General features: G+C 40.3%; 1 protein-coding gene across 2 annotated transcripts; it reads right to left on the bottom strand.

Annotated features, from left to right (window-relative positions):
• Positions 1–1024: 1024 nt before the first annotated feature.
• On the bottom strand, positions 1025–26691 carry LOC116984655 (toll interacting protein). 2 transcript variants are annotated; one of them, XM_033038933.1, is made up of 7 exons: positions 26515–26691; positions 25049–25198; positions 15419–15601; positions 14344–14496; positions 11906–11996; positions 7221–7241; positions 1025–5408 (listed from the first exon to the last, which is right to left on the bottom strand). In XM_033038933.1, the coding sequence occupies exons 1-7, from the start codon at positions 26548–26550 to the stop codon at positions 5194–5196; spliced, it is 849 nt and encodes a 282-aa protein (XP_032894824.1). In that variant the 5' UTR covers positions 26551–26691; the 3' UTR covers positions 1025–5193. The 2 variants fall into 2 exon arrangements, with proteins under 2 accessions (XP_032894824.1, XP_032894825.1); XM_033038934.1 differs by lacking the exon at positions 7221–7241 and having other exon boundaries at positions 26515–26689.
• Between the last annotated feature and the right edge of the window lie 403 nt (positions 26692–27094).

Raw genomic sequence — 27094 nt, 5'->3', positions numbered from 1 at the left:
AGGAAATATTACGAAAAACAGATCAAAAGGAGTGTTAACACTAGATAGTCAAGTGCAGTTGTAGTTGTATTTAGTCTAAATGCAACATTTATTGTGATAGATATTTGTCAAATAAGACTGCAGAAACATCTGTAACACTTCCACCAAAGGAAGAACATTTCCACAAATATTGTTGTTTCCTGCACTTGTGCATTCAGTAAGACAGAATTGCATGACAAATTGATAGTTAATAATGAGAAAGCAAATAGAAATGTATTAAAATATTGTCACGAGGCCAGGCAGGATGCAAAAGTAAATATAACCTTTTTTTTAAATCGCTGGGTAAGAATAAGTTAATAAAGGGTGTCCACAAGTGGGCACATTTAACAGAGTTGTTCCTTAAAGTTGTGACCAAAAATGCATTTGGCCTCTTTGTTGTACAGGGGCCAGATTATAAGCAGCAAAATATTACCTAGAAAGGAGTGAAAATAAATCGCCTTTTCGTCGAGGAAGAATCTGGTGCCATAAAGAAAACATAATTTCTGGATCCACCATCTCTTATTCCCAGCGTAAAATCCCCAATTCCAAGGCTTCAATCTAATGTATAACAGCATTAAAAACAGAAAATGTTGGAAATAATCAGGAGTTGGATAAAACTGTTAACGTTTCAATTTGCTAACCTTCTATAAGTGGTTGACCTGAAATAATATTCTAGAGTATTTTCAGTTTTTGTTTCAGATTTCCTGTATTTTTCTTTTTGCTTTATCATCACAGTATAATTGCATTGTTTGATTCTGCTTTTCAATGTAATGAACCAACTATGTTGTCATTTAAGTAAAAATATAATCCTAGTGTTTTAGTTTTCACTTTTATCATATATTTGAAGTAACACTTCGAGTTTACCTTGCATATTGAGTGCGTGATTTTTTTTAAATTTAGCTTCTTATTCAGTATTTATTTGGCCAGTCTCTTGATGAAAGGAGTGCACATCTTTCTCCCATTCTCCTCATTGATTCTAAACATATGAATAACACATATCCCAATCTCGTGCTTAATTCGCTGTCTTTTTATTTATAAATCTTTAAGATTTCCAGCTCTAGTAGTTTTCAGCCTAGTAGACACAAGACCTTCAGTTCAATGACATAAATCCCATTGTGGCTGCTGGGAATCTAAATTTAAGTAATTAAATAAAGCAAATTTGTGGCTTTTTGATTTATAATTGGTTGTCTTCACAGTTAATTTAATAGTTTAACTTGTGAAAACTAGATATTATAAAATGATGGATAAGCATGCTTGTAGATAAATGAACAATGTTTTGAATAGTAAACCACAAAAGTGAATAATTCCACTCTTCAGAAATCTTTTATTTTGAATGTTTCCTTTAGGTAGTTTTCTGAAAAGTTATAACTAAATTATTGTCATCAACAATTTTAGCTGATGTTTTCTATTTACACACAGTGAATTATTTGGCTACCAAATTATCTACCAATATTGTTGAACTGATTTTAAATCTTGGAAAGTCTTAATATTTCTTAATTTACCTTTCCAGTCTGGTTTTTAATGCAACATTTTTAACAATTGTCAAACTGCTAAAAGCTGGATGCAGATGCATAGAAAATTAAAGTAAGTTAAGAAGAGCATTAAAGAGAAAAGGCTTTTGCCCAATAAAATTCATTTGCCTCGGGTATGGTTAAATTTGTTAGCCAAGAAAGAAGAGTTCACAAACAACTCTCCTCCACTCTTGCCTCAGACCAAGCTGTGAATTTGAACGATTATTGCTCAGTTGGATTAATAAATGCTAATGAACCCAAGTGGATTTGTGAACGTGAAGTTCTTGGTCATTTCAGGTGCTGGAACTTTGTTCATATCTTGTTTTCATAATATTTATGTCAATTAGTTAACCCAGTTTATGCCTTTGGCTCCTGAGTTCCCTTGTTCTTCTGGGTGTTCACACAATATCCATGCTTTTAGATGGACAAGGGCTGAATAGGGATAGACAGCATGGTTTTGTATGTGCAACGTCATGTCTCATGAATCCGTTTGCGTTTTGTGATGATGTGACCAAAAAGGTTGTTGAAGGCAAAGTTGTAGACGTATATATGGATTTTAGCGAGGCATTCCAAAAGATCGGCTGCTCTGGAAGGTTAGAACGCACGGGATCCAAGGAGAGAGAGCTGATTGGATAGAAAATTGGCTTATTGGAAGGAAGCAGAGGGTGATGGTGGAAGGTTATTTTTCAGACTGGAGGCCTGTGACTATTAGTGTGCCTCAGGGTTCAGTGTTGGGCCCATTGCTGTTTGTCATCTATAACAATGATTTGGATGAGAATATGCATGGTATGTTTGGCAAGTTTGCAGATGATGCAAAAGTGGGTGGTAATATAGATAGTAAATATGGTTGTCCAAAAATTGCTGTAGGATCTTGATCAGTTGGGCTGAGGAATGTTGATGGAATTTAACACTGAGAAATGTGAGGTGTTCCATTTTGGGAATCTCAACATGGGCAGGACATACACAGTGAATGGTAGGACTAGAGAATGTTGTAAAGCAGAGCGATCTAAGAGTGCAGGTACATTTTTCCTTGAAGGTGGTGGGTAGATGGGGTAGTCAAAAAGGCTTTTGGCACTTTGGCCTTCATCAGTCAGAGTATTGAGTATAGAAGTTGGGGTCATTTTACAGTTGATTTAATACCTTGGTTAGGCCACATTTAGAGTATTGTGTTCAGTTTTTAGCTCTGTGTTATAGGAAAGATGTCAAGCTGGAAAGGGTGCAGAGAAGATTTACGAGCATGTTGCCAGGACTTAAAGGGAGCGGTTGGGCAGGGTAGAACTCTATTCCTTGGAGCGCAGGAGGAAGAATCGTGAGAGGAATTAATTGGGTAAATGCAGTTTCTTAACCAGAGGACATAGGTTTAAGGTGAGAGGGCAAAGATTTAAATAGGAACCTGAAGGGTAATGTTTTTGCACAAATGGTGATGGGTATATGGAATGTGCTGCCGAAGGAGGTAGTTGAGGCAGGTACTATCGAATGTGCAAATTGAGTGGTACTATGAGTTCTGTGAAGATATAGAGGGTTTTAAAAAGATATAGTTAGGTTAAGTGGATGGGCAAGCACATGACCGATGGGATATATCGTGGAATTTTTGAGGTTTTCATGGCTTTAAAGTGTTCCTGCGAGTCCTGGACACAAATCACAGATTTGACAAGTAGAAACAAAAACTTAATGTAAAACTAGTCTCCCACCCTGCCTCTTGCAAAGATGCCATTCCCTATGCTCAAATCCTCTCCCTCCACCGCATCTGCTCCCAAGATGAGACTTTCCATTCTAAGACATCCAAAATGTCCCCTTTCTTTAGTAACTGGTTTCTCCCCTTCTGTTATCGATGATTCCCTCACCGGCATCTCTTTTATCCCATAGTTCTGCTCTTATTCCCTCTCCCAAATAGTTGCCCTGGTCCTCACTCTTCACCCCACCAGTGTCTGCATTTAACATATCAGTCTGACATTTCTGTCACCTCCAACTTGATCCCATCAATCACCACCCCTGTCCACCTGCAGAGGCCACACCCTCTGCAACTCCTTGGTTCATTCATCCCTTCCCACTCAAACCATCCCCTCCCCAGGTACTTCCTCCTGCATACGCAGGAGATGTAACACCTGTCCCTATTCCTTGTTCCTCACCTCCATTCACGGACCCCAGCAGGGTCAAGGAAAGAGTGTTCACATCGCAGCCCTCTTTCCACCAAGAATCGCAAGACGCCAGTGTATGCAGATGCTGAGAAGCGTGTTCAGCTCTGGCTGAACAATTTCTAATCTTGTGGATGTGGACTCGATAAGAAGCAGTTCCCCCAGGTGAGACGGGTTCAAGTGCACCTCCTCTAACCTAATCTACATCCGATGTTCTCAATGTGGCCTCCTGTACATTGGCAAGAACAAGCACAGACTAGGTAAAACACTTGTGCCCAACCTATGTATAGCTATTACTGCTATGATTTGTCTTACCTCTCTTCTTTTCCAGCTTTGTTCTTTCCCCCACCCCTCCCCACAGTCTGATTCTCGTTGCTCTAGCATTGCGTCCTTTGAGCATAAGACAAAGTTCTGGAGGAACTCAGCTAGTCAACATCTGTGGAGTGAATAGACCGACCCTTAGTTGAGGAGAGAAAGTTTGAAAATATCAGTAGGACAAAGCTTGGCAAATGATAGGCTTGGCATATGGGTGGAGTAAGTGACAAAAACTAGAGGGTAAAAATGAGACGAAACAGTCAGTGTGAAATATAAAAGCAAAGTGGGATATGGGTGGAAGGGGTGAGGTGAGAGGGGGATAAAAGGGAAATGAGTACAAAGTGAGCAATGTAACGGGGGTGGGAGTAACTCCTGTGATTGGATGCAAAGGGCAATTTATAGTCAATAGTGCAGCTCCCTGCATTTTCCCTTGGAGTTGTTAGATGGTGAATTCACTAAATTATGTTGTGGTTTGGGGACCTATTCTTGAGCAAACAGTTGAGAATCCTGATAATGACTCCTTATAAGGCTTGCAGAGAGAACCCTCTAATTACTGGTCAAGCTTATCTCCTTTGAGACTTCTATTATTACAGCATCTTCAGATGTGGGTTACAAGGCTGTGAGGTTGTTTACTGAAGTTCTTCACTGATTTTAGGATTTAGAGTCATGAACATGGAAATAGGCTCTTTGGCCCAAAGTGCCTTGGCCGACCAAGGTGCCCCACTCACAAGTTTTAATTTCCCCACTACCATTCAATCCCCATCCCCAAACAATTTTGCTTTATTGTGGCAGTTGTAAGTAATTAAGATGACTATTTAACTCAATGGTATATTTCCAACTAATATACATTTTAAATAAACTCATAACAATTGTCTGTTAAAGCATTTGACAGCTGAACAATGTACACATAATGCTGCAGAATACATGACAGGCCCATTGCAAAAACATAAGCATCAAGTTAAAGCTCTGTGGGGAACCTTCCAATAAACAATATGCACAAGGCAATTTAATCTGCATTTCTGATCTTAAACATATGCACTAAGATTATGGAATGCTTTTCATGTTTAATACAGTTACAAACTTTGTACAATGTGCTGATTACTGGACACGTGCATTCTTAAACCAGATATATCTGCAGAGAGAAAGCTCAAAGTCTTTGATGCAGAAATACTTAGGTTATGATGGGGTCTTGGCAACATTGACTGCACATATTTCTACGATTCTTCATTCATCTGAAGCAAGGAATTAATTGCTGCATCCTTGTTGCCTGCCTGTGCTTCCAACACTGAGCGGATCACTTCTCTGTCCATGTTGGGGAACATGTCCTGAATGGATTTCAGATCTTCCTCACTGTACAAACTTTGTGGAGCAGAAATCTGTGTTGGTGCTCCAACGGGGATCATTCCTTGTGTGTAGACAGTTGGCACACCTAGTAAATTTAAGAATATTTAATACAACATGCCAAAAATCTGGAGTCAATGATTAGTACAACAATGATATGGACGATGGCTTAGCATGCAATATACCAGCCGTAGCAAAATGACATTCTGTACATAGATAGCTTACCAAATGTGGAATTATAGGGGGAAACTAATCCTATAATAATATCACATTGAATTACATTTACTGCATATACCTGTACGGGTAAACTGTTTATAGTGCTGGTAAGAATTAACACTTCCAAGATAAATTATAAATTAGGATTTTTTTGATAGAATTGCTTGTACTGGACATCAAACTTTACAATTTTGTCTAATATCCTGTTCATGGAAATTAAAATGATCAGTATGTTTTTCTAGTGTAATTTTAAATTACAATAATATTCTTAAAAATCAGGGATTTCTGGGTAGTATTATTAATAGCCAAAAAAGGGGTAGTAGCCAGTTGTTACCCTAGAAATAAATTGTATGCTTTGTCAATGAAACAATTTCAATACACTAATACCTCAGAACACTCTTGGTTCTGGAGTTTGTCCAATCACATGTATCCTTAATACCTTTTCAAAAAAGACATGTTCTGATAGTGTGCTGCTGCACTGGAAACATGGGATAAATTCCTGATGTAAACTGGTGTTCCTACAGTAAAATGGTGATCACATTGCCACCAAGCTTTGTATGGAGTGAGTCCTTAGGTCAACAGGCAGAGATTTGCCTGTGAGGGCTGAGTCAGACTAGCTGTGTCTTCATGACTGATACTATCCAGCTAAACCGAGGGATGGGCAGGATATGGTTGGAACATCAGCTTCCATCATCGCCATGAGAAAGAGCGTCTGATCCAGTTGGTCTGACAACATACTGAACAGAAGATGTCAGTCACCAGCAATGCCCACATTTATCTTACTGATCTGAGTGCCGCATCTCAATGCTGAGTAACTAAATGACCAACATGAGGCAGCAATTGCATATTGCCTTGGTGGTTCACTTCACACTGAGTCAGGAAGCAAGAATCATTTTAACCATGTTACTGGTGGGGATGTGCCAGCTGAGGGCTGTGTGCTCAACCACATTGCTGTTGAAGAAGAGATTCATACCATTCAGACACTGCAGCAATAACTTCCACTTGTATAATTATCCCTTTACCAGTTAATCCACTAATGCTCAAGCTGTTGGGAATGCATCCTGAGGGTTAAGTGATGTACCCATAAACTTTTTTTGACAAAGCAGCCTGAGATTTTACAAGTGATTCATGTACTTTACTGGTATATCAATAACATGTAGCACTTCTGAAAGTTAATTAACACAGGCTGTTTATTTAATACAGTCATTCTGACAAGTTAAACTACATTTGACCAGCTGAATAATTTTGTGCACAAGTATTCACAGAAATGGTACTTGAATTCAAATTGTCTGTTCTGCCAGTATAAATCCCATTAAACTACAAATGTATCTGATGGTTTTAAAAATAGCACCTCTATAAATCAATACTAGGTGTATTTAAACAACTTTCAAGTAAGGGAGGTTTTTGTGCAAGTTTTATTTGGTAGTGAAGTGAGGAATATGTTTATAAAATGTGCCCCTATTATGTGAGCAAAACATGTTGCCTGCAATATAGGCAGGTGTGTAGATTTAGTTTGCAAAGCACAAAAATATTATCAATACCAAATTAGTTAGATCGTAAGCCATCCTTCATTTACTGATAAACGGCAAATATTATGCAACAGCCACTTTAAAGTACAAAGCAAATGCATATTGAAGGTGTTCATGCAAAGATTTTAGCCTGAGAAAATTCTCTCAAAACTTACCCAGTGCAAAATACTCAAGCCCTGAAGTAGGAAATTTAAAGCAGCAAAACACCAAGGAGGAACATTAATAACATGTCAGAAAATTCTGAGTTTATTAGTAAGCTAGCAAAACAAGTATTATAAATGATTGTACTCAACAAGCCACAACACCCAATATTTCATGCGCTGCAGATTCTAATCCTCTCATTTCTACGCAAATATTAAAATATGCATTGTAAAAGTGCTATGGACAAGAAAGGATTTCTAATGGTAACTGGATGACAATGAATAGTAGGTTAAACATTGTAATCTATATAACTTCTAAAATATAGGTGGATCAGAAATATGGAGCTTAGTTAAGAACATTTTGTTAAGTATGCAAACATTAAATGACTACTTGCCCAGCTTAAATAACCTGGTGTATGTTACATAATACAAAAGCTGAGAAAAAATATTTTATAAACCTACTCTAACTTTAATAAAATGGGCACAGTAGGATGACCAAAACAAATTTTAACCATTAAGTAAATGTAAATTGAATCATTACATGTTATTGCTGCTAATGAAGAATTTTTACCATTAGAAATTACAGGCAACTGGCAGGATATCTGGCCTCCTTAATCTCTATAACTAGAACATCCTGCCGACTCCAATATTGCTCCCTGACTCACAGCCTTAAATGCATATCATTCTACATAAGACTAAACTGAATGACAGCAGAACCATAGACACCGACACATAAATATCATTACCAAATCTACACAATTGAATATGCCAAGCAAATATAAGGACAAAGAATAAGAGGCCCTCGTCGTGAAAATATTGTTAAAACAAAAATGTTGGGCCGATTAAGTTGATGCATCACACCCAACCTACATGACAACTAAAACAAAAATCAGAGCTATTTCTACCGCTCCCTGGGCTATAGGCAATACTTGTAAGGATAGCAGAGGCAAAAACTAAAGCCGCAAGCAGCTAACTATTCCAAAGTTAACAGGTGAAATAGAGATTATGATTATATTTTAATGCATACATTCTCTCATTCAGAGCACAACAGTGGCTTATCTTTCAGTTCAACAGGCCAAGAGATTCCAAATATGGCACAATATCCCTTACCCCTACCTCCTTTGGCAGTACCAGCTCCCCTCTTCCTTTCTCAACAGGAAGATTCCTGATGTACAGTTTACCAAAAATGTGGTAGTTGCTAAGTGCTGGTAGCAGGAGTCGATCTCTAGTGCAAAGGCCAAGAGATTCAGAGATCTAGAGTTCAATGCAATAACTAAGGGCCACTCTGGAAATTTAAAGGCCAGTAGTTCAACAATCAGTGCACACCTCCAACCAGTTTACCCACCTTGCAATCTATTGGCAGGCTATATCATCTTGCTTGATATGATTTACGAGACCTTCTCCTGCCCCTGCCACATCCCAACTCTTACTGGATTCCTCCTTTCAAACCTCTGCAATCTCCAAAGTTAATTATTTCAAAGCTTTCTGGGCTGATTTTCCATGTTTATCCTAGTTTTGTTCATCTATCACCTGACCTCACAACGGAATTTGTTGATAAGCGTTCATTTTTTTAAAGGACCCAGGGATGTGTTTCTATGTTAAAAGTATTCACATAAATTTTTGATCACAGCAGTAAATAGCCATTGCAGTCCCACATCTCACTGCACTTTCAAATTTGTATCTAAGTATGTATATCCGTCAAAAATTTGTTTTTGTTAAATTTCTTGCATGATCTGAGATCTTAGACAATAGACAATAGGTGCAGGAGTTGGCCATTCTGCCCTTCGAGCCAGCGCCGCCATTCAATGTGATCATGGCTGATTATCCCCAATCAGTACCCATTTCCTGCCTTCTCCCCATATCCCCTGACTCCGCTATCTTTAAGAGCCCTATCTAGCTTTCTCTTGAAAGTATCCAAAGAACTCCACAGACTCACAACTCTCTGTGAGAAAAAGTGTTTCCTCATCTCCGTTCTAAATGGCCCCTGGTTCTGAACTCCCCCAACATCGGGAACATGTTTCCTGCCTCTAGCGTGTCCAAACCCTTAACAATCTTATATGTTTCAATAAGATCCAATCTCATCCTTCTAAACTCCAGAGTATACAAGCCCAGCCGCTCCATTCTCTTGGCATATGACAGTCCCGCCATCCTGGGAATTAACCTTGTAATCCTACAATGCACTCCCTCAATAGTAAGAATGTCCATCCTCAAATTAGGGGACCAAAACTGCACACAATACTCCAGGTGTGGTCTCACCAGGATCCTACATAACTGCAGAAGGACCTCTTTGCTCCCATACTCAACTCCTCTTGTTATAAAGGCCAACATGTCATTCGCCTTCTTCACTGCCTGCTGTTCCTGCATGCTTACTTTCATTGACTGATGAACAAGGACCCCCAGATCCCATTGTACTTCCCCTTTTCCCAACTTGACACCATTTAGATAGTAACCTGCCTTCCTGTTTTTGCTACCAAAGTGGATAACCTCACATTTATCCACATTAAACTGCATCTACCATGCATCTGCCCACTCACCCAACCTGTCCAAGTCACCCTGCATTCTCATAGCATCCTCCTCACAGTTCACACTGCCACCCAACTTTGTGTCATCTGCAAATTTGCTAATGTTACTTTGAATCCCTTCATCTAAATCATTGATGTATATTGTAAATAGCTGCGGTCCCAGCACCGAGCCTTGCAGTACCCTACTAGTCACTGCCTGCCATTCTGAAAGGGACCCGTTAATCCCTACTCTTTGTTTCCTGTCTGAAAACCAATATTCTATCTATATCAGCACTCTCCCCCCAATACCATGTGCCCTAATTTTGCCCACTAATCTCGTATGTGGGACCTTATCAAATGCTTTCTGAAAGTCCAGGTACACTACATCCACTGGCTCTCCCTTGTCCATTTTCCTAGTTACATCCTCAAAAAATTCAAGAAGATTAGTCAAGCATGATTTCCCCTTCGTAAATCCATGCTGACTCGGACCGATCCTGTTACTGCTGTCCAAATGTGCCGCAATTTCATCTTCTATAATTGACTCCAGCATCTTCACCATCACCGATGTCAGGCTAACTGGTCTATAATTCCCTGTTTTCTCTCTCCCACCTTTCTTAAAAAGTGGGATAACATTAGCTACCCTCCAATCCACAAAAATGCCAATTCTGCCCTCTACTGTTGTAAAAGAATGAGATGAGATGAGCAAAGCTAATCAGTCAGTTCTTTCCTGCTATGTGGCGCTTAAACTAGCAGGGCAGATTTCTGCAGAGCTCTAACAATCAAAGTTGCAATAAGTTTGTTACCTTTTCAATCATTATATTCTTGGCAACTGGAAAATTACATTACATTTTAATTGAAAGTTCAAAAAAAATAAAAAAGGTAAAGAGACAAATGATAATGACAATTCAAAACAGAAAACAAATTTTATACCAGATCCTGTAATATTTAAATGGGTGCCTTTAACTAATTTCAGACTGTTCTAGAAATTATAGAAAATTTCAGACTGGTTCTAGAAATTATAGAGGTGCTTGTGTACATGTTCACTAGGATTACAGCCCCAACCTCAACTTGAATTCACTCTTTCTCCCCACTTATGATACTGAATTTGGCATTACAAGTAATTAGGATTTCTACAGTTCATTCTGCTCAATACTGTACAGACTGAATGCCTGGAGTGAAAAAATATTCCCAGTTAGTTGAAGGACATGGTCATGAACAAAACAAATATGGATAGGAAAGATGATGCTAAATCAAAACTAATTAAACAAACGCAATTTCAACTAACACCAACATCCAAACAGGAAAGAAGAAAACAAAATGGCATGAGAATTTAAATTTAAGATGCTGTCCCATTTATCCCCAATCTCCTGAACACAGACGCTCATGGTGAGGATCTTTCCACGAGCATTGTCATCTTTTGGCACTTCCTTCAATATTTGAATCCAACGCACACTAGAGCCCTTTATGCCACAGTTCATAAATTAAATGAATTCAAATATCAAGAACAATTAGAAAGGAACTTTAGTTGATTTTGCCCACTTGCCAAATCCACATAGGCGGCATGAAGCTCATACTGCATCTACTTCCTTGACTGAGAAACATACAAATGAAATTCAGGAAATTAATCTGAAATCTTCCAGGTTGATGCACATTTGGGGAAAAGACAAGGATGGGAGAGTTAACAGGAAGAAATTAACTAAACATTATTTTGTATTTTAAGCAGTAAACCTAGTTTAGTCCATTGTCTGGGACTGGAAGATATAATTTCAATTAATGCAGGCAAAGATTTATTTCCTGTTATGAAGCAAGTGTCTTGTGTGAACTGCTTTTGTGGATGAGGGCTATGTCTGCAAGGTGGATAATTACAAAACTGGGTCAGGAAGGAGACCTTTCAAGTTGTAGTGAGCAGTATGGTGTAAAGGAACAGTTTACTGCAAGGCAGGTTCATAATCGGGAGTGCACTTGCAATCCAGAGGGTTTGTAATTGGCAAACTATAGAATTACAGTAGTGGGAGGGGTACGGATCAATGAACTGATCAATGAAAGATATAATACAGGAGCATTGAGGAGTAAGATTAAAGATCCAAACTTAAACAAAGTTCATAAATAATTTTAAGATGGTTACTTGAACCATGCACATCTTGCAGGATACAAACATGTTGGAAAATTACAATAAGAATTTGAAAGGTTTAACCATACCTGTAATTGGCACATATCCTAATCCCTGTTGATAGACAGTAGGCATCAGCACTACTGGCTGTGGTTGGACCAACATATTTGGTGGCAGTGTCTGTTGGAAAAAACAAAGAAAGCATGAATTCCAGGAGTGCAGTATCTTCCTCCCAAAGTTGTAAAATTAAAAGAATTAAAAGAAGATTGAAAAGTTAATTCTCAAATTATCCCACACAACCTTTCTTTCAACTGCATCGGTATTATGCAGTAGAATTGTTTTCTAAATGGAAAGGAACAAACTTAGAGCAACATCTCAGAGCAAATTCTGCGTATGACTGTATCCAAGAATGCTAAATTGAATTTAATTGTTTTGCACCACTACTCCTGCCTGGCCTCCCATGATCTATCCTCTAAATTAGGTAATCTATGCCCTGATCAATAACCGAGGCTCTCACTTAACTTTTTTTCTCTGTTGCCAGCCGGGCAACCTAGGCAACTTTTTAGGTTGCCAAATGACAGTTTAGGTGATCATTTAAGACGGCTTGCATGACGCGTGCGATAATGTGCTCGGACGAAGTGTGTAGTTACCAGTCGGAATTATGGTCAATGAAGCATTCACATATTATTTCTGCTTCAAATAAAGTAACAAACTAAACATATTCACGAATCAAGACATGATATATACCACAATGACATGCAGCAAAATTACAATACAGTATCACATCTCTTTTTACACGTTGCAATGAATGCAATTTCTATTATTTCTTTCCACTTCCAAACAAAATCTGGTTGGATTATTCAGCGTATGATCAACCTCGGTGAGACCAAGTGCAGGCTTGGCAATCGCTTCGCACAACACCTCAACTCAGTTCGCAATAACTTCAACTCTCCCTCCCATTCCGAATCCGACCTTTCTGTCCTTGGCCTCCTCCATGGCCAGAATGAGGCCCACTGCAAATTGGAGGAACAGCACCTCACATTTCGCTTGGGTAGTTTACACCCCAGTGGTATGAACATTGGCCGGTGAGCTTAACATCTGTAGTTGGAAAGTTACTAGGCGGTAAACTGAGGGATAGGTTGTACATGCAATTGGATGGGCAAGGGCTGACTAGGGATAGTCAGCATGGTTTTGTGCGTGGGAGGACGTGACTCACAAATCTGATTGATTTTTTTGAAGACGTGACCAAAAAGGTCGATTAGGGCAGAGCTGTAGATGTTATGTACATGGATTTCAGTAAGGCGTTCGACAAGGTTCCGCATGGTAGACTGCTCTAGATCCAAGGAGAGATAGCGTAATGGATAACAAATTGGCTCCATGGAAGGAAGCAGAGGGTGATGGAAAGTTCCTTCTCGGACTAGAGGCCTGTGACTAATGGTGTGCCTCAGAGTTCGGTGCTGGGCCTGTACTTGCTTGTCATCTATATCAATGATTTGGATGAGAACATACAGGGCAAGATTAGCAAGTTTGCTGATGATGCAAAAGTTAGTAGTTTTGCAGATAGTGAAGATAGTTGTGAAATATTGCAGCAGGGTCTGGATCGATTGGGCAGGTGGGCGGAGGAATGGTTGATGGAATTTAATACAGAAAAGTGTGGGGGTGTTGCATTTTGGGACATCGAACAACTGCAGGACCTACACAGTAAATGGTAGGCCTCTGGGTAGTGTTGTAGAGCAGAGGGATCTAGGAGTACAGGGGTATGATTCCTTCAAGGTCAAGTCGCAGGTAGAAAGGTGGTCAAAAAGGCTTTTGGCACTTTGGCCTTCAGCAGTCAGAGTATTGAATATAGAAGTTGTGAGGTCATGTTGCGGTTGTATAATAAGTTGGAGAGACCGCATCTAGAATATTGTGTCCAGTTCTGGGCACCATGTTTTTTGGAAAGATATTGTCAAGCTTAAAAGGGTTCAGAAAAGATTTAAGAGGATTTTGCCAAGACTAGAGGGTGTGAGCTATAGGGAAAGGTTGAGAAGGCTGGGTCTCTATTCCATGGAGCGCAGGAGGATGAGGGGAGATCTTATAGAGGTGTACAAAATCATGAGAGGAAAAGACCGGGTAGATGCGCAGAGTCTCTTGCCCAAAATAGGGGAATCGAGGACCAGTGGTCATAGGTTCAAGGTAAGGGGGAAAAGATTAAATAGAAATCCGAGGGGTAACTTTTTCACAAAAAGGGTGGTGGGTGTATAGAACAAGCTGCCAGAGGAGGTAGTTGAGGCTGGGACTATCTCATCATTTAAGAAACATTTAGACAGGTACATGGATTGGACAGGTTTGGAGGGATATGGACCAAGCGCAGGCAAGTAGGACTAGTGTAGCTTGGGACATTGTTGGCAAGTTGGGCCGAAGGGCTTGTTTCCACACTGTATCACTCTGTGACTCTAATCACCATCCTATCGTTGAAGACATTCCTTCTCAACAAAACCATACAACATGTTTAAAGTAAAAGTGAAAAGATTTAGGTTTCACTTACTGCATATGACATAACAAGGTTAATCATTCCTTCTTTGTCATCACCCTGTCTCCCACTAAGGCTGTACCATTCATCCACCACTTTCCCTTCTTTTAGCGATTCTGGGATAGTTATGTGGGTCCAGGCAATTCTGTCATCCATGGAGAAAGCTCGCTGTAAGTATAAAATATATGTTTAATAAAATATATGCCAATGAAATTAAAGGCAAGTTTTAAAGTTAATCAGTCAGTAAAGTTTTTTCAAAGATTGGAATTCAATAGAAACAAGATTAAATTAAAATGTAACCATGTTCCTTGATCTGTTGTACATGCATAGATTTTGTAAAAATCTGCTAAGCACATAAAATTTCTTTAGCTGAAATCCATCTTTCCAACCTGGGCAATTTCAAATACAAGCTGGTCTAGGGTTCACTTGAAATGTATTTACACAGGCACCCTACCATATTGGTTTCAGAACTGTACCTTCAGATTAGAAAATCCAATGGGTCATTCTGCTACTTAAAGGCGAGAAAGAACAACCTGGAAATTATAGATCAGTTTGCCTAATATCAGAAAATGGGAAAGTTCTGCAAAAAGTGACAACCACTTTGAAAATTTTAATCTTACCAGTGGAAACCACCATTTATGTGTAAAAAAACAAATTCTTTCCAACTAACGGGTGTGGCAAGGTACGAGATAAATGCCTTCATATGAGATTGTTAACTTCAATTAAGGATCACTGAAGGGAAGACATTGTATTCATCGTATTAATGAAATTACATATGTTTGAATAAAAAGACACCTATCCAAACTGGTTAATGGCAAAAATGATTGAGTAAGCACCATCAACAAAACCATTACGAGGAGTATTTAGGTTGAACACCGATTTTCCGGCAATTGATGCCCCGGCCCCCATCCATAATCCAGACAAAATTACGAGAACTAGGTTGAAATACTATGAGCGGCTATAGATGGCATTGCGCGTGGTGAATGCTCTTTTCGGTTGTGTCCCTCTGTTGTGAAAGAAAAAAACTACGCTCTCGATATTCTCTCCTGTCTTGCAAAGACAATACAGTAAACTTTGTTAAGAAACTCACCTCATCAAATATCTCTAGATAAAATGAATCAACCCCAGGTGGCACAGTGCACTGTATAACTTTGTTCCATCTTGGGTTTTTTGCCCCATTGTGAGCTGTAGGTGTCTCATATACAGCAAATCCAAGACGCATTCTGCAATACGGATCCATGCGTGTCATTCCATAGTTTTTTGCCAGTTTTGCCTGGGGAAATTGCATGTAAAATTAGATAAAATATAACATGTTTCATCAAAAAGTTGCACAAATTCTAGTATCGCTGACGCCAACACAGGCTAAGACTTTACTGCATGAAATTCATTGCTCATATAGATCCAAATCAGGGCTTGCACCGTAAAGCATAATTTTGTAATTATGTCATTAAGGGGCACATAATTTGCAGGCTACAAGTAGATAGCTTTCCTATTAAAGTACAAAGTACTTTGGCCATTGTTTCAAACAAAAGCAGAAATTGGGTAATGCAATTCCATATATTAATGAATAGCATGCACGGTGGTAACAGACCAATGGTGGATGCGATCTCACTGGCTCTCCCCTCCGCTCTGGACCACTTGGACAACAAAAACTCATATGTCAGGCTATTATTCATTGATTACAGCTCGGCATTTAATACAATCATCCCCTCCAAGCTGGTTACCAAGCTCTCAGATCTGGGTCTCTGCGCATCCCTCTGCAATTGGATCCTCGACTTCTTCATCCACAGACCACAGACTGATCGTATTGGAGGAAATATGTCAGCCTCGATAACAATCAGCAGGTGAGCACCCCAAGGCTGCGTGCCCAGCCCCCTGCTGTACTCACTCTTTACTCATGACTGTGTAGCCAGTCATAGTGCGAACACCATCATCAAGTTCACCGGCGACACCACTGTTGTGGGACGTTCCCATTTTTCGATGTACACTGATGGAGTCAGAGTATAGAAGAGAGATCGACCGACTGACCAAATGGTGCCAGCACAATAACCTGGCCCTCAACACCAACAAAACCAAGGAACTGATTGTGGACTTTGGAAGAGGTAGGATGGGGACCCACAGTCCCGTTTATATCAACGGGTCGATGGTGGAGAGGGTCAAGAGCTTCAAATTCCTGGGCGTGCATATTTCTGAAGATCTCTTCTGGTCCGAGAACGCTGATGCAATTATAAAGAAAGCATATTAGCGCCTCTACTTCCTGAGAAGATTACGGAGAGTTGGTATGTCAAGGAGGATTCTCTCTAACTTCTACAGGTGCACAGTAGAGAGCATGCTGACCATTTGCATCGTGGCTTGGTTCGGCAACTTGAGCGCCCAGGAGCGGAAAAGACTACAAAAAGTAGTAAATAGTCTATCATCGGCCCTGACCTCCCTACCATTGAGGGGATCTATCACAGTCACTGCCTCAAAAAGGCTAGCAGTATCATCAAGGACCCACACAATCTTGGCTACACACTCATCTCCCTGCTACCTTCAGGTAGAAGGTACATGAGCCCGAGGACTGCAACGTCCAGGTTCAGGAACAGCTACTTCCCCACAGCCATCAGGCATTAAACTCAACTGAAACAAAACTCTGAACATTAATAGACCATTATCTGTTTATTTGCACTTTATCTGTTTATTTATTCATGTTATATACACACATGAAATATATATTTATATAATGGCATATAGACACACTGATCTATTCTGTATTCATGCCTACTATATTCTGTTGTGCTCAAGCAAAGCAAGAATTTCATTGTCCTATCTAAATGGCTTTAAGTTGGGAAAAGGGGAAGTACAACGGGATTTGGGGGTCCTTGTACATCAGTCTATGAAAGTAAGCATGCAGGTATAGCAGGCAGTGAAGAAAGCGAATGGCATGTTGGCCTTTATAACAAGAGGAATCGAATATAGGAGCTAAGAGGTCCTTCTGCAGTTGTACAGAGCCCTAGTGAGACCACACCTGGAGTATTGTGTGCGGTTTTGGTCCCCTAATTTGAGGAAGGACATTCTTGCTATTGAGGGAGTGCAGCGTAGGTTTACAAGGTTAATTCCCGGGATGGCGGGACTGTCGTATGCTGAGAGAATGGAGCAGCTGGACTTGTACACTCTGGAGTTTAGTAGGATGAGAGGGTATCTCATTGAAGCATAAGATTGTTAAGTGCTTGGACACACTAGAGGCAGGAAACATGTTCCCGATGTTGGGGGAGTCCAAAACCAGGGGCCACAGTTTAAGAATAAGGAGTAAGCCGTTTAGAACGTAGACGAGGAAACACTTTTTCTCACAGAGAGTGGTGAGTCTGTGGAATTCTCTGCCTCGGTGGAGGCAGGGTCTCTGGATGCTTTCAAGAGGGAGCTAGATAGGGCTCTTAAAAATAGTGGAGTCAGGGGATATAGGGAGAAGGCAGGAACGGGGTACTGATTGGGGATGATCAGCCATGATCACATTGAATGGCCAAATGGCCTGCTCCTGCACCTATTGTCTATCTGGGACACCTGACAATAAACACTCTTGAATCTCTTTTTGTTGGAGGTAGATAGTGAATAAAAAACAGTAAAGAAGAGGGGACAATTAAATCTTGCTACATAATATTAAAATGTTTCAAACCTAAGCACAATGTTGCAGTTAGTCATAGACTGCTCACTAAATGTCATCATCACCATAACAGACATCCAAATGTCAGCTTTTCCGAATCATTGAGCAGTCAAGAAAAACATTTTCTGATATCAAAAAATGTGGCTTTGTTGATAACAGATGGAGAGGAAAGTAGATAGTTGGGTGACAGGGGGCACAATAAAAGTGGGATAAATTTTGCCAATTTTCAACTGGAAAAACAAACATGATTTCTTTCTAATCTTTCATTTAATTACATTTGTGAAAATCTATGGAGGATTTTTCCTAATATAAGCTTTTTGATTTTAAGTTCGCAGTTCATGTGGGATCATTTTAAATGTGAACATTCAACACAAGAAGGCAACTATGAGTCTCTATTGAGAATACCAAGAATTCTTCTCCACTCTCATTTTTGGCACCTTTAACTGACAATCAGGATGATTGAAAGTGAAAATTCGAATAATCTGATTGGATCCTCACTAACAATTTGAATTAGTAGGCATTTTCAATTAAGCAAATAAATCTTGTGCAAAAATCAAATTGCTAGTGGAACAGGCAACATCTGTGGAGCGAATGCACAGGTGATGTTTTGGTTCGGCATCTATCTTCACTCTGATGGAGAATAGGGCATCAGATAAGGATAAAGGAGGAACATGCAGCCAGAAGGTTTGCATTTCTTCTGACGCCCTTTTGTCTCCATTTCATTTCTACCTTTGACACTTACTCCACCATCTACCATTCTCCACCCTCACCTGCATCCACCGATTGCTTGCCATACATGGCCGCCACCTTCCTTCCCCACCCCACCCATCCCACTTAGACCCCTTACAATTTGCCTACCAGAAGAGCTTCACAGAAGACATCATCTCCCTTGCACTACATTCAGCCCTGATCATTGACAGTAAGAGAACATTTATTTCAGGATGCTATTGATTAACAACAATTCAGTCTTCAACATCATTATACCAAATAAGCTTATAGTTACAATCCTGGACCTTGGCCTTATTTCCTTCATTGGCAGCTGGCTTCTGGACCTCAGTCAGTTAGAATTGGACATAACATTTCGCCCATTTTGATCCTCAACATTGGCGCCCTTCAGAGTTGTGCGCTCAAGCCTTCCTCAATTCCTGGATGACCAATCGCCATCTCAACCTCAAGAATGTGCCACCAAAATACTGTAGACTCATTTCCAGTCCCTCCTGAGGTCCAATTTGGCTGCACAGTCATGAGTACAATAAGGAGCTAATGAGGCACATTACTACATTTCCACAACAACAGCCTCGGATGCAACGGGTTGGCTACCATCACTGTCAAATCAGCTTTTCTAAGGGTGAACTCAGGGAAAACAATTAGCCCGGATAGAGTCCCTAGCCACAATCTCAGGATCTGTGCGTACCAGCTGGTAGGAGTATTTGTAAACATCCTTAACCTCTCCCTATTCCATTTTGAGATTCCCACTTGTTTTAAGACCACTATTATCAGTTTTTTTAAAAAGCAAGGTTGCATGGGCAGAAATCCCGGGGGGTGGGGGCACGTCCCCCTATTGTTTTGAGAAGTGGGGACAATTTCCAATTGTGTTTTGACCTTCGTATTACTGAAGGTATTCACGGAGAATTTCTTAAAACTGTCTGATGCGGGTACAATTACCATTTGTAATTAGTACAATTACCATTTGAACTATTTGGATGTATTGGTGGATGGGAAAGATTTAAACAGGTATCAGATTTAAATAGGTCAGGTCATTAAGGGCTCCGGTCGAACGGCTTTCCTGGTTGGCTTGCAGGTAAGTCCCCCCATTCACTGTCACTCACGTTATTTAGTATTTTTCCCCCATCTCTCTCATCATCCTCCCTCGATGTTGGTCCTTCTGTTTGCCTTTATTTGCTTCAGTTTTATTTGTTTAAGTGTTATTTATCACATTGTAGGTTTTAAAAGATTCAAGCAGGTATCAGACGCTTTCTAAGGGCTGAAAGCCCGTTCGCAGGACTTTCATCGCCCGGCATTCTTGCGCCTGGCATGTTGTAATAGCTGCATTCCAGTAGCTCTGATGACCACCATCATGAAGTACTGAGAGGCTGTTCATGGCTCACTTAACACCAGCCTCTCAGACAGCATTAATCCACTGCAATATGCCTAGTCGCAATGAGTCCACAGCTGACCCAGTCTCACTGGTGCTACACTCATCACATCTAGATAACAAAGACATCGATGACAGATTCTTATTTATTTACTATAGCTCTGACTTCTGCACCATAATCTTAACCAAACTCCTGACCTAAGAGTCAGCACACCCCTCTGCCCCTAGAACCTTGACTTCCTCACCCAGGATAGGCTATAAAACATGCTCCACAATAATTCTCAAGACCGATGCCCCACAAGGATGCATTCTTAGCTCCTTATTGTACTCCCTATAAACTCATGACTCTGCAGCCAAATTACAGGTTCGAAGATGAGACCACTACAATGGGCTGGATTTCCTAGAATGACATGACGGAGTACAGGAAGAAGAAAGAGACCCTAATAACATATGTCAAGAAAACAACTCTGTCTCAAGGTCAGCAAGACAAAGGAGCTAGTTATTGACTTCAAGAAGCGAGGCAAGCACATGCCACAATTAGCATCAATTGTTCTGAAGTGGAGATGGTTCGGAGGCTTACGTTCCTAGGCACAAATATCACCAAACTAACTGTGACTAACCATATTGAAGCTATGGCCAAGAAAGCACACCCACATCTCTACTTTCTCAGAAGACTAAGGAAGTTTGGCATGTCTCAAATGACACTAACCAACCTCTAGATATGCTACAGAAATCACACTTTTCGGTTACATCACAGCTTGGCTTGGCAACAGCTCTGCTCAGGATGGTAAGAAATTTCAGAATTATGGATGCAGCCCAGACCATTACACAGACCAGTTCTCCACACATCGACTCCATTTACTCTTCACACTCCTTTGCGAAAGCAGACCCTTATCAACGATGCTTCTCACCCTGGTTATTCCATCATCTTCCTTCTGCCATTGTGCAGGTTACAAAACATGAAAGGACGTACCACCAGACTCAGGAACAGCTTCTTCCTCGTTGTTATCAGATTACTGAATGGTCCTCCGATAAGATAGGGTGTATTACCAATCTTCCAACCTACCTCGTTGCAGAACTTTCATTATTTCTCTGTAACTATAATGCTAGTAACACTACATTCTGCACTATTACCATTTTTTTTGCACTATCTTTTGTATTTGCATTTGGCTTTACTATACTCATGTACACTGTGAATTGATTTGATTAGATAGCACACAAAAGCTTTTCACTGTTTCTTGGTGCAGGTGACAATAGCAAAACAATACCAATGTCACCTTTAAGTTCATACATGATACCACTGTTGTCAGCCTGATCAACAACAATGAGATGGTGTACAGAAAAGAGATTGAGAACCTGATCTCTTATTGTCAGGACAATAACCTGGCCCTTAATTCAGCAAACCAAAAGAGCCGATTGTTGACCGAAGGGAGGCAGAGGGTGAACACAATCCTGTTCTATCAACGGAACCCCTGTTGAGATGGTCAACAACTTTAAGTTTCTACCAACATCCTAACCTATCCATTTCACATGGATTCTGTGATCGAGAAAATGCACCAGTGCATTTACTTTCTTACGCATATGAAAGATTTGGCTTGAACACAAGATTCTCTCGAACGTCTATAGATGCATGGCAGATGGTATTCCAACAGGATGCATCTCAGCTTGGTATGACAACTGCTCAGCCCTTGAACCTGCAGAGTAGTGAACAAAGCTCAGTTCATCATAACCTGAAAGGACTCCTTCCATCCAATCCATCTTAATGGTACATTGCATCAGGAATGCTGGAAGTATCATCAAGGATGTTTGCCTTGGCCATTCTTTACTCTTTTTTACCTTCTGGGAGAAGATCCGGGTGCTTGAAAGCTCTGGTGTCCAGATTTAAGAACAGCTTCTTTCGCATTGCTGCCCGACTCGGAACCAATCACCTCTTTCACATTCCATTCCCAGAGGTGCTGCCTCTTACTCTTACCTCTATCTCATTGGTTATTTCATTATTGTACTTTAACATTCTTTTGAACAATTTGATTTGTGCACCACAATCTTACACCATTCTGCTATTTTGTACTCATAATTGTATTTATTTTTGTTTTATCATCATTGTATATTAACTCTGTGAGCTTCATGTGAACAAGGAATTTCATTGCACCCTGGTGTATATGACAATAAACAAATCTGTATCTCTATCTGGCAGCCTATAGCTATAATAGTATACGTTATTTTGAAACAATCCAAAGACCAGCAAATCTCACTATGCCAGCTTCTGAGTTCAAATTCAGTTAATCAATTATCTGCAATAAGAAATAATCTGGTGATTATGAAACTTTCAGGATGATCTTTCATAAGACAAAATCTGTCTTATGAAAGTAGTTTGGAGGCTCATATATTCTGTGGTAATATTCATCTCCAGGTCCTCAACATATTTTGTGCTTCACAAAGCTCAAATCAGAGAGTGATGGAATGCTTTCCACTTTTTTTTATCAAGATTTCTAACAGCACAAGAAAAATTATTCCATTTGACTAGCAACTTTCCATGTGTAGGAAAGAACTGTAGATGCTGGTTTAAACCAAACATAGACATGTCACGCGACGGTTCGAAACGTGTCCCATTCCTTCTCTCCAGAGATGCTGCCTGTACCGCTGAGTTACTCCAGCATTTTGTGTCTACCTGGCAACTTTCCATTATACATTCACGACCACAACCACCCTGCACCCTCTATGATGTCCCCACTATGACTAGATGCAACCCAGCAAGATCTCTTCTGTCAATTTGCAAACCACCTAGACATGGAAGATAGCATTCCTTTAAAAATACCAGTTCACAATCCTGGAATTACACATTTAATACCTATGGTAGGAGGGAAAGCATTACAATTTGATTTCAAAGCTCAGGAGCAACATTAACAATGTTAAGAAATGTATTTTGGTGTGTTAATTGTGCCAGTGATGCTGGCATTTTCCCATACCACATATACAATTAAAAAGCAAATGTAATACTTTATATGGAGCTTTCCTTGTGTTATTTATTACATACAAATATTCTAAAGTAAACACATGAAAGACATGTCCAAATGCGAGTTCAAAGTGAAAAGGACATCAAGTTGCCAATGCAATCAAATCTTTACTTTAAAAGGTCTTCAGAAAAGAAAATCCACGTTTGGTGGGGGGGGGGATAAGTCAGTTACAGGGCAAGCAAATAAGCACTTCAGTTTTCTGAGTATGCTGATCATCGATCGCTCAGTTATTTTATTCTTTAAAAAAAAATTTAAACGGGCTCTTTGAGAAGAAGAATTTCTCAAACATTATTTAAGATCTTTGTGTGGGAGAATTAATCCCAAAACGCTGAATTTTCTGACCAATGTCAAAATCTTCAACATTTAGAAGACATTTGGACAGATAAGTAGAAAGAAAGATTTAAAGCTATATGGGCCAGACATGGGCAAATGGAACTAACCTAGATGGGGCATCTTGATTTGCATTGACAATTTGGGGCAAAGGGCCTGTTTCTCTGTCATTTGACTAAGAATGTAATATCCATATTGGTTTGGGAGTAACTGTTGCAGAAGCTTTGCTGGATTGCATATTGTAGAGGGTATGTCCTGTCCAACTCGAGTGTGCCTTTTTCTTGAAGTTAGATTGGCCTTCCTGAAGATGAACCCACAGAAAGCAACTGGCCCGGACAGAGTCCCTGAGTTCCATAGGAACTGCAAGAAACAACTAGCAAGATTGTTCATAGTTGCAGCATTCCATGCCTTCTCTAACAAACAAACTTCTTCTTCTTACCTCCATCTCCAAACAATTATATTTACTTGCAAACCCCCAATTCACACTTTTGTTTCAATTATTAGATTGGTGACTTCGCCAACCTCTAAACATAGAAAATAGGTACAGGAGGAGGGCATTCGGCCCTACGAGCCAGCACCATTCAGTTCGCCTTTATCTCTACTGTCCGTTACAATGCCATAGCAATTCCTGCTCATCTATCTCACCATTTCTCAGAGAAGGGCCTTTAGACAGCTTTTGGCCTTTTACACTTCAATGATTCCAATGCCTTTAGCTATTTGATGTGCCATGTATTGAAATTCCCACCAACCCTCATAACTATTAAGTTCCTCTTTGGAAACCAATTCTGACTAAATTTTATCCTCTGGCATTTGTGCGCACGATGATTTTTTCAAAAATTAAATTGATATTCATCAGCACAGATTGAAAAATATTTTTCATGGGCTGAAACAGAATTGTTTCTCTTCGGTTGTTTAGCCAGATAAGAATTGATTTTTATTTTTAATATCAAAAATGCAATGTTTAAAATATTTTCTAAACAATCTGCATAATTAATAATTGCGATATAAAAGATTTAGAGACATTACATACTTCAATCCTGGCAGTTCAAAATTCAACTGTTTAAACCACCTTTAAGATTTCTCTTACAATTATAATAATTTGCTCAATTACATCCCTAATTTGCAAAAATAAAGATATTACATTTTGTAACCTTTAAAAGAATCAATTTATATATGTACAATTAAAAGAAACTAATGAGGCAGCCAAATGTCAAAGATGTGGATCGAAAGGGTTTAGAGGGCTATTTTCCAACCACAGGCAAATTGCCCAATTTGCCAAGTTTACTCAAGTTCATCGGAGACAATTAGTAGGATCTTTAGACAATAACATTAATTTAAGAATTGATCTATTGTATACCATGACAGGGTACCATTACGTTCATAGTCCAGAACAAAAAAGTAACACAAATTAAATTAATTTAATTTGCATTGCAATACTACACACACACACACAAGATAAACAGTTAATAAAGACAGTGCAGGAATAGGCAGGTGCAGTTCACCAGGATACAACAAACAACATATGCAGCATTTCAGGAGAGTAGATCATTTTTTCATTATTATCAAATAAGCAGGATTTGCACATGCACCCATGCCCATTTCTGATAGCCAAGCCCAGTTGTGTGCTTTAAAATTATCTACCTGTACCACTGTGATGCTTAGTCTGCCCATGGTAGCTGCATCTGATCCAAACTGTAATTGTTGAGCTGCCTGTGCATCAAGTTGTACTTGTTGCTGCTGCTGTGTTGGTACAATGCGAAGGAAATCTTGAGGCAATTCTCCAATGAACACCTTAAAAAGAGTAACAGTTAAATAATTTAGTTGTTTTCCACATATTCTATAATTAACTGACAGTAAAGCACTTCAATCTGAACACCTCCGTCCTATTTCTCATACCATTTGATTCCTTTAATTTGCCAAAAAAATCAAGTCTGCCATATATATATATATATGTATATACAAAATGAGTAAAAATCTGCACTGCTCCGCAGATATGAATATCAACAATTAACAAACAATTATTAACAAAATTAATAAAACAAAACAAGTGAAAAAGTCACATCATATTTCTAAATGACTGACCACAAACACCATCTGTAATTCCTAGTTCAAAATTCTGAATGTACGATAGCCCTTTCTGTTTTTTTTGAGTGGCCTATATACAATGATTTCAGTTGATTGGCAAGGGTCCCAACAGGAACACAAAAGCAAAGCCTCATCACTGACTACTGTCAAAATGAAGTAAGACTGTTCCTCTTTGATGACACTAATCTGGGTGGTGTCATAGATAGTGCACATGGCGGCCACAAATTACAGCAGGGTCTTGATCAGCTGGCCAAGTGGGCTGAAGAATGGCTGAAAATTAATGCAGATAAGTGCCAGGTGTTTTGGGAAGCAAAACCATGGCAGGACCTTCACCATGGGGAGTGTTGTTGAACAGAGGGTTCCCAGAAAAATGCGACACGGGTAGATAAGGTGGTACATTGGCCTTCATCATCACTTATATTTAATAATTTAAAGATGCTGGAAAAGGGGGAAAATCTTTGAACATCATGGATGAAAGCTTTGACAGCTGATTCCGGGAACAGCAGATGGGGTAATCGGTCGTGTGATGAAACCCCGAGGAAAACATTCAATCGCAGCTGACAACAAAATTAAAAACATTCTTAAACACGTGATTGTAAAACGAAAGAGAATTGTGGGGCCTTCGTGAGTTACGTTAGCTTTACAAATATTGGAATCCCGTGATCGTCTCATGAAAATGCCACCTTGGAGTTACCAGGTAGACGGACATAAAACCTTCCCCAGACCGGGTCCGGGTCAGTTTAATTACCAGATTTCATGCAGTTTAAATAACCTAAAAACACACTGGAAGGGACAGCACAGTATTTCACTCAGTGAATTGCAAAACAGCTGTTGGGCGTGAACATGAAGGAAGCGTCAAGCTGCCGAAGCTGCTGCCGCCGCTGATGTGCCGGCTATGGTGCTGCCGAAGCGGCGCTCGGAGCCACAAATGTCCGCTCCTTACCAGGCCGCGGCAGGGGAGAGTGGGGCCGGGCTGGGGAGACGGGTCGCGGGTGGGTGGGTGTCGGTGACTGACAGCTTACCGGGCCTCTCTGGGTGGCGATGGTAGTGGCCGCCATGTCGGGGAGGCTGTGAGTTTATGCCCTGGTCGGTCCGTCACGCCCGCTCCGGCTGCTGCTGTCGGATTCCTCACAACCGCAGGGTGCGGGCCGCCGTCCGCTCTCAGCCCACAGCCCGCATCCCGCCCCGCTGACGTCAGCGCGCCGAGCGGGGCCCGGCCTTCCGCACTCCGCCTGCCTGCGTGCAGTGCAATGAGTCTGGACTCTGGACGGACGCCCAAGCAAAACGCTCCGAAACCCTTCAGGGAAGTTTTGTCAGACAAACTGACACCTCGACGAGGAGGATGCAATGGCAAGGTTTGGTGGGAGAGATTGGGTTTCGAGAATAGTTTTTTTTTGTGTGTAATACGAGGGAGTGCTGCTGCACCCTCTCTCCCGATGTTGGGGAAGTCCAGAACAAGGGGTCACAGTTTAAAGATAAGGGGGGAATCTTTTAGGACCGAGATGAGGAAAACATTTTTCACACAGAGAGTGGTGAATCACTGGAATTCTCTGCCACAGAAGATAGTTGAGGCCATTTCATTGGCTATATTTAAGAGGGAGT

This window comes from Amblyraja radiata, chromosome 20 (genome assembly GCF_010909765.2).
Source record: "Amblyraja radiata isolate CabotCenter1 chromosome 20, sAmbRad1.1.pri, whole genome shotgun sequence".
Lineage (NCBI taxonomy): Eukaryota > Metazoa > Chordata > Chondrichthyes > Rajiformes > Rajidae > Amblyraja > Amblyraja radiata.
This window is presented reverse-complemented; position numbering and strand designations above follow the sequence as displayed.

Excerpts from the sequence above, each read along its gene's own strand:
- LOC116984655 (XM_033038933.1), bottom strand. The coding sequence starts at position 26,550 with ATGGCGGCCACTACCATCGCCACCCAGAGAGGCCCG. Across the intron at positions 15,602-25,048 it reads TAAGCATCACAGTGGTACAG|GCAAAACTGGCAAAAAACTA; the intron begins GTAGATAATTTT and ends CAATTTCCCCAG. Across the intron at positions 7,242-11,905 it reads AGGATATGTGCCAATTACAG|GGCTTGAGTATTTTGCACTG; the intron begins GTATGGTTAAAC and ends TTCCTACTTCAG.